General features: G+C 43.3%; 1 protein-coding gene and 1 long non-coding RNA gene across 2 annotated transcripts; one reads left to right on the top strand and one right to left on the bottom strand.

Moving 5' to 3' along the window:
* Nucleotides 1-164: 164 nt before the first annotated feature.
* On the bottom strand, nt 165-3,586 carry LOC135471456 (interferon-inducible GTPase 5-like). The gene is made up of 2 exons (XM_064750704.1): nt 3,387-3,586; nt 165-2,598 (listed from the first exon to the last, which is right to left on the bottom strand). Exon 2 carries the CDS (start codon nt 2,320-2,322, stop codon nt 1,366-1,368), a length of 957 nt encoding a protein of 318 aa, XP_064606774.1. The 5' UTR covers nt 2,323-2,598; nt 3,387-3,586; the 3' UTR covers nt 165-1,365.
* A 5,153-nt stretch (nt 3,587-8,739) lies between these two features.
* LOC135470401 (uncharacterized) lies at nt 8,740-11,938 on the top strand. Its single transcript, XR_010444390.1, has 2 exons — nt 8,740-9,606; nt 9,774-11,938. It is a non-coding gene; the product is annotated as an uncharacterized LOC135470401 (long non-coding RNA).
* The last annotated feature ends 3,616 nt before the right edge of the window (nt 11,939-15,554 follow it).

The raw sequence follows: 15,554 nt of genomic DNA on the forward strand, positions 1-15,554 counted from the left end.
TCAGATACCGCCAGGACATCCACACCACACCAGGGTTAAATACTGCCAGGACATCCACACCAAACCAGGATCAGATACCGCCAGGACATCCACACCACACCACGATTAAACACCGCCAGGACATCCACACCACACCAGGATTAAACACCGCCAGGACATCCACACCAAACCAGGATCAAATACCGCCAGGACATCCACACCACACCAGGATTAAACACCACCAGGACATCCATGCAAGATCAGGATCAATATCACATAAGTTATGGTGTCATTACACAGGTTGTAGCGTAACATTATAACATTATTATGTACAGGGGTTGCCATTACAACGCTTTTGTGTATAAACATCATTACATTAGGCATTACATTCAGCATTTTTATTACACCAACAGTTGCTATACAGTGACCTCTTTGTTGCCATCTCACAGCATATTAAATAATACAAAAGATCTCTCTGTAAAAAGAATGCGAAATTGGAGATATACTATATACCCATAAAATAATATATCACACATATGTCGCACATATTTCAAGCATATATCACATACACATTAAATATTTTATCATTAAACTGGTGTTTAACGCCACACTAATCACATTTGACTCGTATGAAGGGGAGGGGGGCGGTCAGGTTTACCGGTGGAGGAAACTAGACACGAGAAAACCACCGCCCTCAGAAAGGTAACTCACACATCTTTTCTCTTCAAAACGTTCATCAATATAACAATGGAATATACTATAAATACTACCATTCGGACGATTTCATATGAGAAAAGTTACACTCGGCTGGTATTTTACGTGATATAAATTAGCCTCTCAAGACCAATGTATGTGTCTAGAGTGGCTTTATCTAGAGCGTACTTTCAGACAGAGGCGAAGTCGCACAGGCAAACCAATATGACCATTATGGCATGCGTGAAACATAAGCTTCCTTTTTTTTGATGTGCAATTTAGGATGTGGACTAACATGTATAAAATAGTCTCAACCTTGTTCTTGGGGTTACAGTGGCTTCGTACAGTCCTCCTAAGGGCCCACGTTCAACACAAATGGATGTAAGATCCAAGTAAATGCCATGCTTTCGTAATTTCTTCAACGAAGAACGTCTAGATAGGGAAAGGACTATCAGAACGAACCAGTCATTTTTCTCCTTCAATATTTCAGTCTCTCAGCTGTACAATGTAAATAACAGGAAAAGCTTTCCTGAGCTGCCGGCGGGACGAATTGAGGAGACAAGCGCTGTCGGATCGTTTAAATACGGAAGAGGTTAACTTGATTTCGCCTTAATTCCGTCGGCAAAACTAGTTTTTGAGAGCTTTCCTACTGGGTATGGATTGCGTTTTCTGCCTGTCTCCGCGCGACCACGGTCAAGAACGCGCTGCATCGGCAGATAGGTCGTCGATGATTTTGTCTAAAATGTAGTACGCCGCTCCAAATGAGCTGCCCGCCTGGATCATCGTGTCAACGACAGGCAGAAACCGATCAAATTCTTTGGGGTACTCTCGCCCCGAAGCCCTTTCTCTGATGTAAGCTTTCACACCGGTCGCCACATAATCCCTGGTCAAACAAACTTCCTTGGCCTTGATAATGGCGTCTTGGTAATATTTGACTGAACTGCCGGTGCTCTCCGCCAGCTGCCTTAATGACTCATTGTCCAAACCGAACTGCTTTATATAAAAATCTATCTCCATGACAAGCACTGCGGTGTCCACAACAATGTCACTGCCTTGAATAGGAATGGCTCCTCCGGCTGCAGACATCGAAGCTGGTTTCCAAATCCTGGATTTCAGAAATTTCTTCTTCTGCGCAATGAAGCTGCTGCAAAAATTCCCAAGCGTGAACACCATGGCTTTTACTTTGTGAGACGGCAAAGCCAGTAGGACTTCATCCATCAGATGGGGAAACTCGAAGCGCTCGGGTTCCAAGTTTGATATCACGTAAATAGGGCACTGGTGGAGGTTTAACGCTTTAAGGCTTCTTCGGGCATCTTTCAAAATGTTACTATGAACTTCCTCTTCGGTGTGTGTACCGCACTGTTCTTCAACGGCTTTGTCAAATTTGGTACGGACAAAGAAGAGCGGCTTCTTCATCTTGGACAAAATCTCTGTCAACCATCCATCATGTGAGCTAAAGCGTCGATCAAACAAGACGAAGAAAAAGTCGAAATCCTCAGTGTTTATGACCTTCATACAGTTTTTCCTTGGAAAAGTGAAGAGATCCATGAGCAGGAAAATCCCAGAAAATGACTTTAGAATTAAATGGATGTGGGTAAGCAATAGGTTCTGTGATTGTGCCCAAACCCCCGACTGTAGCACTGCCTTCATCGTCGGGACTCACGTTCCTCACCATGTTGACAAAAGTAGACTTGCCCACCTGTGACCTCCCAAAGATGCCCACATTAAGTGGCATTCCTTCCATGCGTCCACTCTTTGTAGAAGATACGACGGCAGGTTGGACACCCCATTTTTCTCAACATACTCTATAATATCTTTTTGATCGTCCAACTCCATCTTTTCTCGTTCACGTGATGTTTCCTATGGATACGCGGTCACACGGTCTCTGCTCAAGGTATCCGATGCTTCCTAGCTTACCAGCGGTTCCTGTAAAAACACAACCAACACCGGATAAACCAAGGAGATCGCCATTGTGAGCTTTCTCTAGAATTTAATGACAGGTATATATAGTAATCAACCATTGTTGAAGTTACAACAATTTAACCTCTTTATTTATACGATTGATTACAAAAAATACTTCGTTTGTATGATAATAATCATGCCATTGGTTGGTGTCATGACAACCATCATCTTACTGGATAGTCTAGCTCAAGGTTGTGTAAACCACTACAGAGCCCAGTACTTCAGTATAACCATCCAGTTCAAGGTTCTATAAACCACTACAGATCCCAGTAACTCCAGTATACCCACCATCCAGCTCAAGGCTGTGTAAACCACCACAGGGCCCAGTACTTCAGTATACCATCCAGCTCAAGGCTGTGTAAACCACTACAGAGCCCTGTACTCCAGTATGCCATCCAGCCATCCAGCTCGAGGCTGTACAAACCACCATAAATCCAAGGGTAACAGAATACATGTACCGTCAAGCTCAACTCTAATCAGTATACCATATTTCACATCTAATACAGGGACATTTGTTTAGGCCGTAATAAACTTCATTTCATTTACACGACGCTTGTCAGATTAGGCCCTGGAGGAAATGAGTTGATTATGTACACGTAACCCCGTCGCACATACCATTACAACGTCATGTCGCCTGATCCATTCCATATCCATGTCTATGTACCGTAATAAAAAATGCGGATTCTTAACTTAAACAAATATATCTGTAAGCCTGGTGTTCAAAATGGAAGGTTATGTATAAACTTCCTCACCACGCCCCAACGTGAACACATAGGGCGGTCTCCTGGTCACACTGTATGCTGAGTAATAAAACATCCAGTGTATGAATAACTGTAGAGGTCTGCTCCAAAAAGGTATAGCCTACATATATACGCTGTTCAATACTATCGCCTAACTGCTGTATACATCAGAAAGCAAATTTTCTACAGATACTCGGGTAGTTCAGTCTGAAAAGTTTCCTGCGGAATTCCCAGGAAAATGCGCGGCCTACTTTCGTTATCAAAATAACCTGTATGCAGTCTCACAACAAAACACAAACCCACCCTATCACTTGTCGTATAATAGGGCACCAACACAGTCTACTTCAGGACACATTAAAAAGCACAAGATCTAGCGACCACAGTAGGTAATGAGTCCAGGAGTCCGTATCGATGAATTATGTCTGGTTATATTGACACGCGACCGCAGCTCACAAGTCTCCATTAACATCCTCTCCTTCACAAACCAAAAGAGTCGTAAAATACCAATCAAATAAATAAATAACATTTGTGGGACAAATAGTTTGCTGCCGGAAATAAAACATCTACATGTAAGACCCATGGATGAAGCCTATTGTACTGTACCATGGCACTGTGGACAAACGGTTTGCTGCCGGAAAAAAACATCTACATGTAAGACCCATAGATGAAGCCTATTGTACTGTACCATGTCCCCTGTGGGACAAATAGTTTGCGGTCGGAAAAAAAACATCTACATGTAAGACCCATAGATGAAGCCTATTGTTACTGTACCCTGGCCCCGTGGGACAAACAGTTTGCTTTCGGAAAAAAACCCATCTACATGTAAGACCCATGGATGAAGCCTATTGTACTGTACCATGGCCCTGTGAGACAAACAGTTTGCTTCCGGAAAAAACATCTACATGTAAGACCCATGGATGAAGCCTATTGTACTGTACCATGTCCCTGTAGGACAAACGGTTTGCTGCCGAAAAAAAAACGTCTACATGTAAGACCCATAGATGAAGCCTATTGTACCGTACCCTGGCCCCGTGGGACAAACAGTTTTGCGGCCGGAAAAAAACATCTACATGTAAGACCCATGGATGAAGCCTATTGTACTGTACCATGGCCCTGCGGGACAAACAGTTTGCTGCTGGAAAAAACATGTACATGTAAGACCCATAGATGAAGCCTATTGTACTGTACCCTGGCCCTGTAGGACAAACAGTTTGCTGCCGGAAAAAAAAACCCATCTACACGTAAGACCCATGGATGAAGCCTATTGTACTGTACCATGGCCCTGTGGGATAAACAGTTTGCTTCCGGAAAAAACATCTACATGTAAGACCCATGGATGAAGCCTATTGTACTGTACCATGGCCCTGTGGGATAAACATTTTGCTTCCGGAAAAAACATCTACATGTAAGACCCATGGATGAAGCCTATTGTACTGTACCCTGGCCCTGTGGGACAAACGGTTTGCTGCCAGAAAAAACATCTACATGTAAGACCCATAGATGAAGCCTATTGTACTGTACCATGGCCCTGTCTATTGCCTTTTTAAGTTTTTAAAATTCTCAGACAAAAAAATCGACTTTAAATTAAATAAATGTTTAAATGGAAGAAAGCTATACAATGTTCCTGCGAAGATACACAAAGCTATTACATGAGCAAACATACCTTCACAAGTATTAACCTTAGCAGGCTCTAACGAAATGCCACTGAACGGTCTTATTTTATACAGGTACAATCTTTCTATGAAAATTCGATGTGGGCATTGGCATTGATCTAAGACAATGAACATGGAACTAAGCAAACAGACTTGGACGTAAAATAATGGACAAGGAACTATGACAATAGACATGGAGCTAAGACAATGGACATGAAACTAAGACAACAGACATGGAGCTAAGACAATGAACATTGAACTATGACAAGAGACATGGACGTAGAACAATAGACATGGAGCTAAGACAATGGACATTGAACTATGACAAGAGACATGGACGTAGAACAATAGATATGGAGATAAGACAATGGACATTGAACTATGACAAGAGACATGGACGTAGAACAATAGACATGGAGCTAAGACAATGGACATTGAACTAAGACAAGAGACATGGACGTAGAATAATAGATATGGAGCTAAGACAATGGACATTGAACTATGACAAGAGACATGGACGTAGAACAATAGATATGGAGCTAAGATAATAAACATGGAGCTAAGACAATGGACATGGAACTATGACATTAGACATGGAGCTTAGACAACGGACATGGAGCTAAGATGATGTACATGGGCCTAAGGGGGCTGAAGCCATGAACATGGATTTAAGACTGTGGACATGGCGCTAAGCTAGTACAAGTTGAGATAGTTGACACTGATTGACTGATTTATTGATTTATTTAAATTTGATTGGTGTTTTACACCTTACTCAAAAATATTTCTTGGCATACCTTCCCACCTACGCCCGGAATTGAACTCACACCGAAAGCATTGGTGAGAGACTCCTGGGTCATTGTGCCGCGCTGGCACGCTAACCACGAAGGCCAAGGAGGCCCCGATATGGATTTAAGATTATGGACATGGAACTAAGACCCTAGACTATGGACATGGCGCAAAGTCTATGGACATGCCGTTAAGACTGTGGGCATGGCGCTAAGACTATGGACTTGGTGCTTAGACTATGGACACGGCGCCAAGACTATGGAAACGGCGCTAAGACAGTAGGCTATGAGCAAGGTGCTAAGACTATACACATGGTGCTAAGACAGTAGGCTATGAACGTGGTCCAAAGGCTATGGACATAGCGCTAAGACTATCGAGATGGAGCTAAGACTATGAACATGGCACTAAGTCTAGGGACAAGGCGCTAAGAATGACATGACATTAAGGCTATGGCCATGGCGCTAAGACTGCCATGGCGCTAAGGCTATGGACATGGCGCTAAGACTACCATGGCGCTTAGGCTATGGACATGGCGCTAAGACTGCCATGGCGCTAAGGCTATGGACATGGCGCTAAGACTGCCATGGCGCTAAGGCTATGGACATGGCGCTAAGACTGCCATGGCGCTAAGGCTATGGACATGGCGCTAAGACTATGAACATGGGGCTAAGACTATGAACATGGCACTAAGACTATGGACATGGCGCGCTAAGACTGCCATGGCGCTAAGGCTGTGGACATGGCGCTAAGACAGTGAACAGGGATATAAGACGCGCACGGACTTGCTACTGACATTGTCAGAACAAATACATGTTTATATTCTGATCCTAAATACCGATAGGTACTGTATATCCAAGTCTCGGCGTTAACTATGAACACAGGCAGACGCGCTGACTGGCACATATTGACGTATGTTTCAGCTTCCATAAATCATTGTGTTCAGTGTCGTGACCGGATGTGACAGTCTTATAAATTTATTTTCAAGACATTCTGCTGAACGCCGTACAACGGAAGGGGTTTCCCCGGCTAAGGTACTGTCTTCAAAACGGTCATCGCCACGATATGGCAGAAATATTGCCGATGTGGCGTTAAGCCATAATCATTCATTCATTCAAAACGGTCAATGTAGTCTTTTAAATGCATGATAAGGGACTCCCCCAAAGGAATTACGTGTTCGGATCCAGCCCTCGCCGTCCCGACTAGGGCCGTGCTATAGGAAGTAAATGATGATTACCTCTATGTCTACAAAAACTACTGGAATATAATTGTTAGAACATGCGGGCTCGGTGTCGGGGTGACGGTGCGGTCTACAAACAGGCGAGTTGAAAATATTAAAGGGCACAGGTAACGCATCTTAGTCCGAAAATTATTTCTTTAATTTATTTTATTTGATCAGTGGTTTGCGCGGTACTCAAGAATTCACGAGAGGCTACTGGGTCAATGTGCCGCTCAGGCACCCAAACCACTCGGCCACGGATGCCCACCTCCCCGTCCAGAAATTAAGTTTCTTTAAAACATATTCTTCGTTTTAGAGTGCGTTTTCTCCTAGGCCTATCCTTTACTGGACTAGACGAGATTTGAAACCATGGCACCACTAGTGAGAGACAATAGTGAATGCACGCAACCTCCACTCATACTCCTTACATACAGGAGTAAGGAATGTTAGTTAAGGCGCAGATGGAAATGGGATTCGCTTTCACACAACTCATTACCACGCCTTTGATAGGGGTAACAGTGTAGGTCACAGCACAACGGGTTAATATACAGGCCAATTATGCGAGTTCACGCGCTATCTGGTATCTACTGTTCTGTGACAGCGATTTAACTTGAATCTTACTCCAGGTCAACTGTAATAAGCAGTTAGTACATGCATTCGCATCGTTCCTGTAGGTCTACCAAGACATCAACTGGAGCTATATATATACTAACTCTTCCCATTCAACTGAAAAATCAAGTACGACGTAAAACCCCAAATTGTATGAATTGGCTATACTGTAGTAACGACTATGAACTCAAAGTGAACATAATACTTAATGAGGGGTGGATTAAGGGCAACTATACAAAATCCAGCGGAACCAAGAGCCAGTACAAGTACAAACAGTTGATGCGTAATTTTTACAACAAAAGTATAGATCCGAATGGCAAAGCATTGGTTGACACTGGAGTGTGTTTATGCGTGAAACACGACATTGAAATTCCAACATTTCAAACATTTCACTATGTTATTTTAAAATATTTTTGTTCACACTTTTTGTTATCTTTCTATCGACGCTTATTTCACTTCTAGGTTTCTTCCACTTTCAGTTACATTCTCGTTGCCCGCAGAAGAGCTATTAGAAAAAAAACACAACAAAAAAGTAGCCGCCCATCCTGCTGGTGGGCCCAGTTACACATTACTAGTTTACCAAGTTTCTCACAATTAGGGCATGCAAGATATTTTTGGAAGCAAGTCAGCTGATAGATGTAAACAAATGATATGTTGTTAAGTGGCCAAGCCTGCAACGCAGAATGCAGCTCTCGTCTTCGGTGGGTGAGTACGGTGCCGTGACGTGTAAACACTCAGGGGACAGAACACATCTTCGATGGGCTATTCTGCAAGGGAAATGGCGAGTCCAACCACCTTTCCAATGAACGTCCTAGATATAGTAAGACAGCAAGTAAAATTCCACAAGCTCGGGGAAAAATGTGGGCCAAAGGTTTTATAACCAAGCCGTACTTGTTGTGACGGACTGCTAAAATAAACAATCTAACCCAGTTTTCGTGTTGCTAGGGGGTGCGGAAATGAGGTCGCAATATGTCTACATCATCTCGAGGTTACTTCGATGTCCGTAAATTAGAACAATTCGCAATGGAAAGTTTTCCTGATAAGAACACATATACATAACGCCAAGCTGAACTGGTTCGCCATTAGTGAAATATAGACAAGGTTATGCCGCGATTTTCTCCAACGTTTTATCTGTAAGGGACAGTGGTTATTTATAAGACGCTGACGTATGGTGGGGATACACCATAGTCTACTGAATCACCCGAGCCCAGCTGCGCAGTTCGCCTCTCCCTGTGTTCAGTGCTAAGTTTCTCCGCACGTGGCCTGAGCAACCTTGGTATATAAACACAGACCCAGTCAAACACAAACGCCTTTGCCAGATTACTTGATTCGAGAGAACTAAGAAGAAATTAGAAACACGTCCAGTCATTGCTCAGTGTGAGAAAGTGATCACTGAAAGAAAATCAAAGTCTTGAGAAAAGATTGGAAGAAAGAAACAGAAACATACATTCTGGGTGTTAATTTTATGCTACAGACTTAGCATAATTGCTGTAAACTTCCTTCTTGGCCAGAGCTTAATTCAGTGAGACGTTTCGGTCAGGGGCTGACGTATCTCAGACAAAGACTTTGTGAATCAAGGACAACTGCTGTGGTTTTGTTTCATATTTAACGGATCTCCGCAGGACTATTGCCATGCATCTGAAATCTCCGGTGAGCGAGGAGGGTACCCGGGAAGCTGATCCCGTCACCCACGGGACTGGAGCCGCGCCTCCCGCGACACCCTCGTCCAGGTCTCCCCTCGTGGACTGGCAGAAATGGACAGTATTGTGAACACCCAGGATGATGTGGTCCGCAGGTACGTTGGACTCCGCGACGGACTCCAAGTGCTGGAAAGAGAAGTGTCTTATATTCGAACTCTCAACAGCAGTGGAGGCGGTCAGGACAGAACACTCAACCAGTCCAAATTCGATCCTTTATCAAGCGATGAAGAAGAAATCGACCGATAACTTCGTATTTAAATGTTGTACAGGTGCGTAGTAACTTTGTTTTATTTACGCCATTATACTTTCTTTTGTTGGATTCTCACTGCTTGTATTTAATAACGCTTTGAAACTGTGAAAGCCTATGTACATATATCTACAGCCCTTTGTCCATGGAGGATTACTTATCTTGTGTATATACTCGTGTACATTCCAGGATGCGGTACACAGAACGATGGCAAGAAACGTTAATGCGCATTTCGCTCTCGGAGGAATGCATAGCTTGGGTTGGATCCATTGACAGTGTGCCAAATCAACTTATAAGACAGATGGAGTTCTTTGTGCCCGTCACAGGTGCCTCGTTTTCACCAGAAAGAAACAATAAGAACGATGTTCTCCAAATAAAAGTGTGGAGAAGACATACTGGCTTATATAAGATCACTGATACGCCAAGGGATAGAAAACACTAAAATATAACCCACATCTAGAAGAGATAAAGAAATGTTTTCTGGAAGACGGGTGACTTTTAAAGTACTCCAGGTTGTCAGGGTACGGAAGACGTCGAGTTTGGTAGATGCGTTACATGCATTTGGAGCCTATATGCCAAATCGGACGCTGACCCAATGGCGTTCTTGTACATGCACGTGCCGCGAATCAGACTGCCATCATTAATTTTAGACCAAGGAGAACAAAAACACTGGAGAAAGATTTTGTACATACGTTTTCCTGAGAAAGAATTTTCCCATATACGAAGGTGAAGCCAGTCAAACAGCAGTAGCTTGGCAAGACACATTCGAACTGGGCATACTTTACCGGATGTTACTGACTGACACATGTACATACTGCTATACAAACAATGTTTAATAGCACAACCATGTGTGCAATGCGACAAAGATTTTATGCCTCAGCAAATGAAGGCAACTTCTTGCTTTGTGTAGAAGGTTTAATATAATAAGTCGCATATAATACTGTATCAGACGCCTTTTACGAGATGCATAGTTTCGTTGCCAACGTTAATGGTTGATGCTAGGTTCACGCATGCTACTGTCATCGATACAACGAGCCGACATACTACAAACTGTTAACGTAACGATTTCTGAGAGAGATTATTCATAATGTATAAATTGTACAATGCTCCTGACATATTACTAGATACTTTTAAAATGAGTGTTTATGAATATTATATTTTTGAAGTGATATATATATCTAGGCCTACATGTGAAATTCACCGATGCCACACTGCCAAACAATCTCCTAACGTTTCACTCCCACATTCCCTCTCCAAGCATGCACTTTTTTCCAAGACTGAAGGCATCGCGGCGTGACACATTTATGAAAGAGTTTACAAGCAACGTAATGGAGGCTTAAACCCTCCTTATTTTTCAACTGTTGCCTTCCCAGACGTGCATCTTTGTCTCTGAAAATTTCCTTTTTGTCAGCACGTCTCATACACCATACAATAGACTCGTTTAACCTACATTAGTAATAGCGTATGACGTCACAACTGACCTGTGAATGGCATCAGTTGTATCATAACCTTCAAATGAGTTTGTATAGCATAGTTACCTGTTGCATCAGCCCATCTCCTGACGGATATCCTATTTCTTCACATGACACATTTTCCGATGTTAACAGAAGATAGGTATCCACACAGTAACAATAACCCATGCCAGACAGAGAAACGAACACGCTTGTTCACTACTCACATCTCAAAAGAACGTTGGTCTGCTTTGTTTACATCTGCAGCAGTGCCAGAGCACATAGGCCTAGTTTTGGAGTCATTTGTAAAGCTGTCCATGTGCTGCTTTACCAGCACTTCAGACAAGACATTTAGAATGAAAATGCTCCACACCAAAATAAACTGGCACAAAGGTTTTTCCACCATACCCACATACATGAAGTAGGCCGACATGTGTGCATTAGCTACATTTCTATCTCAAATCTGAATTATTTTTGAAATGTTCCAGGGGTTGATTTACCGTTCAGCTATCAAATATCACTGACAATTTTGTTGACATCACATTTCTTTGTCTTCTTTTCTTAGTAACATGACTGTGTTCACTTTTAAGAATTTTAAGAACAGACAGTTTGTATTTCATGTAATGGTTTGAATGTTCCAACTGCTTTGAAAGTTTTGCGGATTTTTTTTTTGATAGAATATTAATATTTAATACAACTCCAATACTCCTTAATACAGAAAATCGGGGTGCGATTCTATATAAGAGGGGAAAGAGGTCAGAGAACAATTTGTTGTGACAGAATGATTTCTAAACTCGTAAACATTGATAACAATGATGTCTGTGATGCCCAAACAATCGATTCAAGGTATTTAACCATGGATTTATTCACTTCTATCAATAAACTATATTTTGACAAATTCCAGTTCAGTTTGTGCTTGAGTGTTGTTTTTTTTTTTTTTGAGTTTATCTCGTCAGAGAAGCTATTAACTACATGCACCTTTTTGCCTTAGTCTCAGTGAACTCATGGGAAAAGGTCACTAACAAATTTTGATTTATTCATTTATTTGATATGAGTTTTACACTACACTCAAGATTTTTTCACTTATACAATGGCGGCCAGCATTATGGCAGGAGGAAACCAAGCTCAGCACAGCAGAAAATGACATCTGCAGGTTGACAGCAGACCAACATGAGCTGGACTTGAACTCACTGTAACCGCATTGGTGAGAGGCTCTTGGGACAAATCAGCTTCTACATACTGTACATATTTTACAGGATAAATGCCTGAATGAATGAGTGAGGTTTAACGCAATACTCCCAGCACTTCAGCCACACTCTGGCAGGAACATTTCAAGAAGGGTACATTGCAAACAAAGACATTATTCGAACAGAACAACACATGTATTTGCTCACACATGGAAGGACCGATACACATGCATACATATGTAAATTAATGACAACTTAATGCAAATGTACCAAGCTTAAAAATGGTCAACATATACATGAAATGGCTAAAGACATACGACAGGGATGCATAAATAGATAAATTATGGTCTGTAGCCTAAAATCAGCATGGTGCCGATCATCACGCAACATGATGCCTATCATAATGCAGCATAAAGCCGATCATCACTCAGCATGGTGCCAATCATCATGCAGCATGGTGCCGATCATCACGCAGCATGGTGCCTATCACGCAGCATGGTGCCGATCACGCAGTATAGTGCCCGTCACCACGCAGCCTGGTGCTGATCACCACGCAGCCTGGTGCCGATCATCACGCAGCCTGGTGCCAATCATCACGCAGCATAATGCCGATCATCACGCAGCATAAAGCCGATCATCACTCAGCATGGTGCCGATCATCATGCAGCCTGGTGCCGATCACCACGCAGCATGATGCCAATCATAACGCAGCATGGTGCCAGTCACCACACAGCATGGTGCCAATCACCACACAGCATGGTGCCAATCAGCACGCAGCATGGTGCCGATCACGCAGCATAGTGCCGGTCACCACGCAGCCTGGTGCCGATCATCATGCAGCCTGGTGCCGATCACCACGCAGCCTGGTGCCGATCATCACTCAGCCTGGTGCCAATCATCACGCAGCATGGTGCCGATCACCACGCAGCATGGTGCCGATCACCACGCAGTCTGGTGCCGATCATCACTCAGCATGGTGCCGATCATCACGCAGCATGGTGCCGATCATCACACAGCCTGGTGCCGATCATCACGCAGCCTGGTGCCAATCATCACGCAGCCTAATGCCGATCATCACGCAGCCTGGTGCCAATCATCACGCAGCCTGGTGCCAATCATCACGCAGCCTGGTGCCAATCATCACGCAGCCTAATGCCGATCATCACGCAGCCTGGTGCCAATCATCACGCAGCCTGGTGCCAATCATCATGCAGCCTAATGCCGATCATCACGCAGCCTAATGCCAATCATCACGCAGCCTGGTGCCGATCATCACGCAGCCTGGTGCCAATCATCACGCAGCCTAATGCCGATCATCACGCAGCCTGGTGCCAATCATCACGCAGCCTGGTGCCAATCATCATGCAGCCTAATGCCGATCATCACGCAGCCTAATGCCAATCATCACGCAGCCTGGTGCCGATCATCACGCAGCATGGTGCTGATCATGACGCAGCACAATGTCGATCATCACGCAGCATGGTGCCGATCATCACGCAGCCTAGTGCCGATCATCACCCAGCATGATGCCTATCATTATGCAGCATAATGCCGATCATCACGCAGCATTGTGCCGATCACCACGCAGCATGGTGCCGATCACCACGCAGCATGGTGCCGATCATCACGCAGCATAATGCCGATCATCACGCAGCATGGTGCCGATCACCACGCAGCATGGTGCCGATCATCACGCAGCATGGTGATCAGTAGGTGACTGACTCAGGCACCTTACAATATACACATGGAATGGCTGTAGACGGTTGGCTGGAATGCATAAATAGATCAATTATAAATTAACATTGTATATAAAAAAAATTACAAAGGCTTCCTCCACTGATAATTATATTTTATGTATTTACATATGCATTTACGTAAACTTCAAGATGAAAATGACCAAAGATCCGAAGTGATAAATTTGTGAAGACTAGAAGTGGAATGTATGGATGTATAGGAATGATGACACACAGCACCCAGCATTTCCACTCAATTCTACAGCTGTATGGAAAGCACTTAACACATTCTGCTGTATGAGTAGAATGTTCTACCCATTCTAACATCATTCTCTATGATTGTCATATATGTGTGTGCCAGCCTAGGGAAGATGAAGGGTTGAGAAACTTGTCTAGATCATCTCCAGTGTTTTGTTGGAAATATTCCCCTAGTGAGTAACTGCCTCCAGCCCCAACTCTCAGCGTACACAAGTAGCAAAACCACTGTACTTTCCATGAAATTCTCATGAAGTCTCTTTTCAATCAATCGATTGGCAAACTGAGAGATTGGGGAAACTGGAGGGGTGTTTTATCCTCCAGATACATTTAGTAGTCTGAATGTTCTCACGGTCCATATCACAGTAATGGAGGAATATCTGAATGTTCTCATTCTCCAGACCACTGTAATGGAGGAACATCTCAATGTTCTCATTCTCCAGACCACTGTAATATAGGAATATCTGAATGTTTCTGATCCCTCCAGACCACTGTAATGGAGGAACATCTCGATGTTCTCATTCTCCAGACCACTGTAATGGAGGAAACATCTCAATGTTCTCATTCTCCATACTACTGTAATGGAGGAACATCTCAATGTTCTCATTCTCCATATCAATGTAATGGAGGAACATCTGGGTCATCCACAAAGCCTTCACTGTTAGCTCTCTCTTGTATCTGTGACTTCCATGGCTTTCCAACCCCCAAGGGTGCCCCTACCCTCTCTGGTTTCTCCCTCACAATACCCCCGATGTCTACACACTTTCCGGCTGTAGGATCCACCTCTAAGTGCTCCCTCTCTGCATTTCTCACTAAAACAACAACAACATAGGTTAGAATTTAGCAACTAAAGCATTCAGCTTTAATTTGAACTGCATGTTTGTTGAACTCTTTGTACAGGTGTACCATGACAAAGTAGGTCATGTCCCAGATTTATAATACATCACGCGAACTACATCAGACCTGACATTTAGCCAGTGAAGTTGACAGATGTAAGACCAGTGCTAAAACTCAGACTCAAGAAGTATACGTACATGTGCCACCGTCAAAACACAAAGTCACCATCATAATGACATGTCCTTCAAATTAAAGTTCCTTTTATACACACTATAATTGACTGCATTCCCAAATTCTGCACTGGAATTCTGAGACGATGATTTATACAAGGTGAAACACAAATATTTAATGTTAATCTCAATCCACTGCGCATTCAATTACAACAATCCCAAAATGTCTTACTTTACACACCTGTTCTTTGGTTTAGTCTGCTTATCTCCCTTGTCTTGTGTTGGTCTTCTCATGGTTTGGGGTTTCACAAGGATTCACCACAGGTTTGGCCTATAA

Source organism: Liolophura sinensis, chromosome 7 (assembly GCF_032854445.1).
Source record: "Liolophura sinensis isolate JHLJ2023 chromosome 7, CUHK_Ljap_v2, whole genome shotgun sequence".
Taxonomy (NCBI): Eukaryota; Metazoa; Mollusca; class Polyplacophora; order Chitonida; family Chitonidae; genus Liolophura; species Liolophura sinensis.

What these genes read in the sequence shown, in the direction of transcription:
- LOC135471456 (XM_064750704.1), bottom strand. Translation starts at nt 2,322, where the DNA reads ATGAAGGCAGTGCTACAGTCGGGGGTTTGGGCACAATCACAGAACCTA.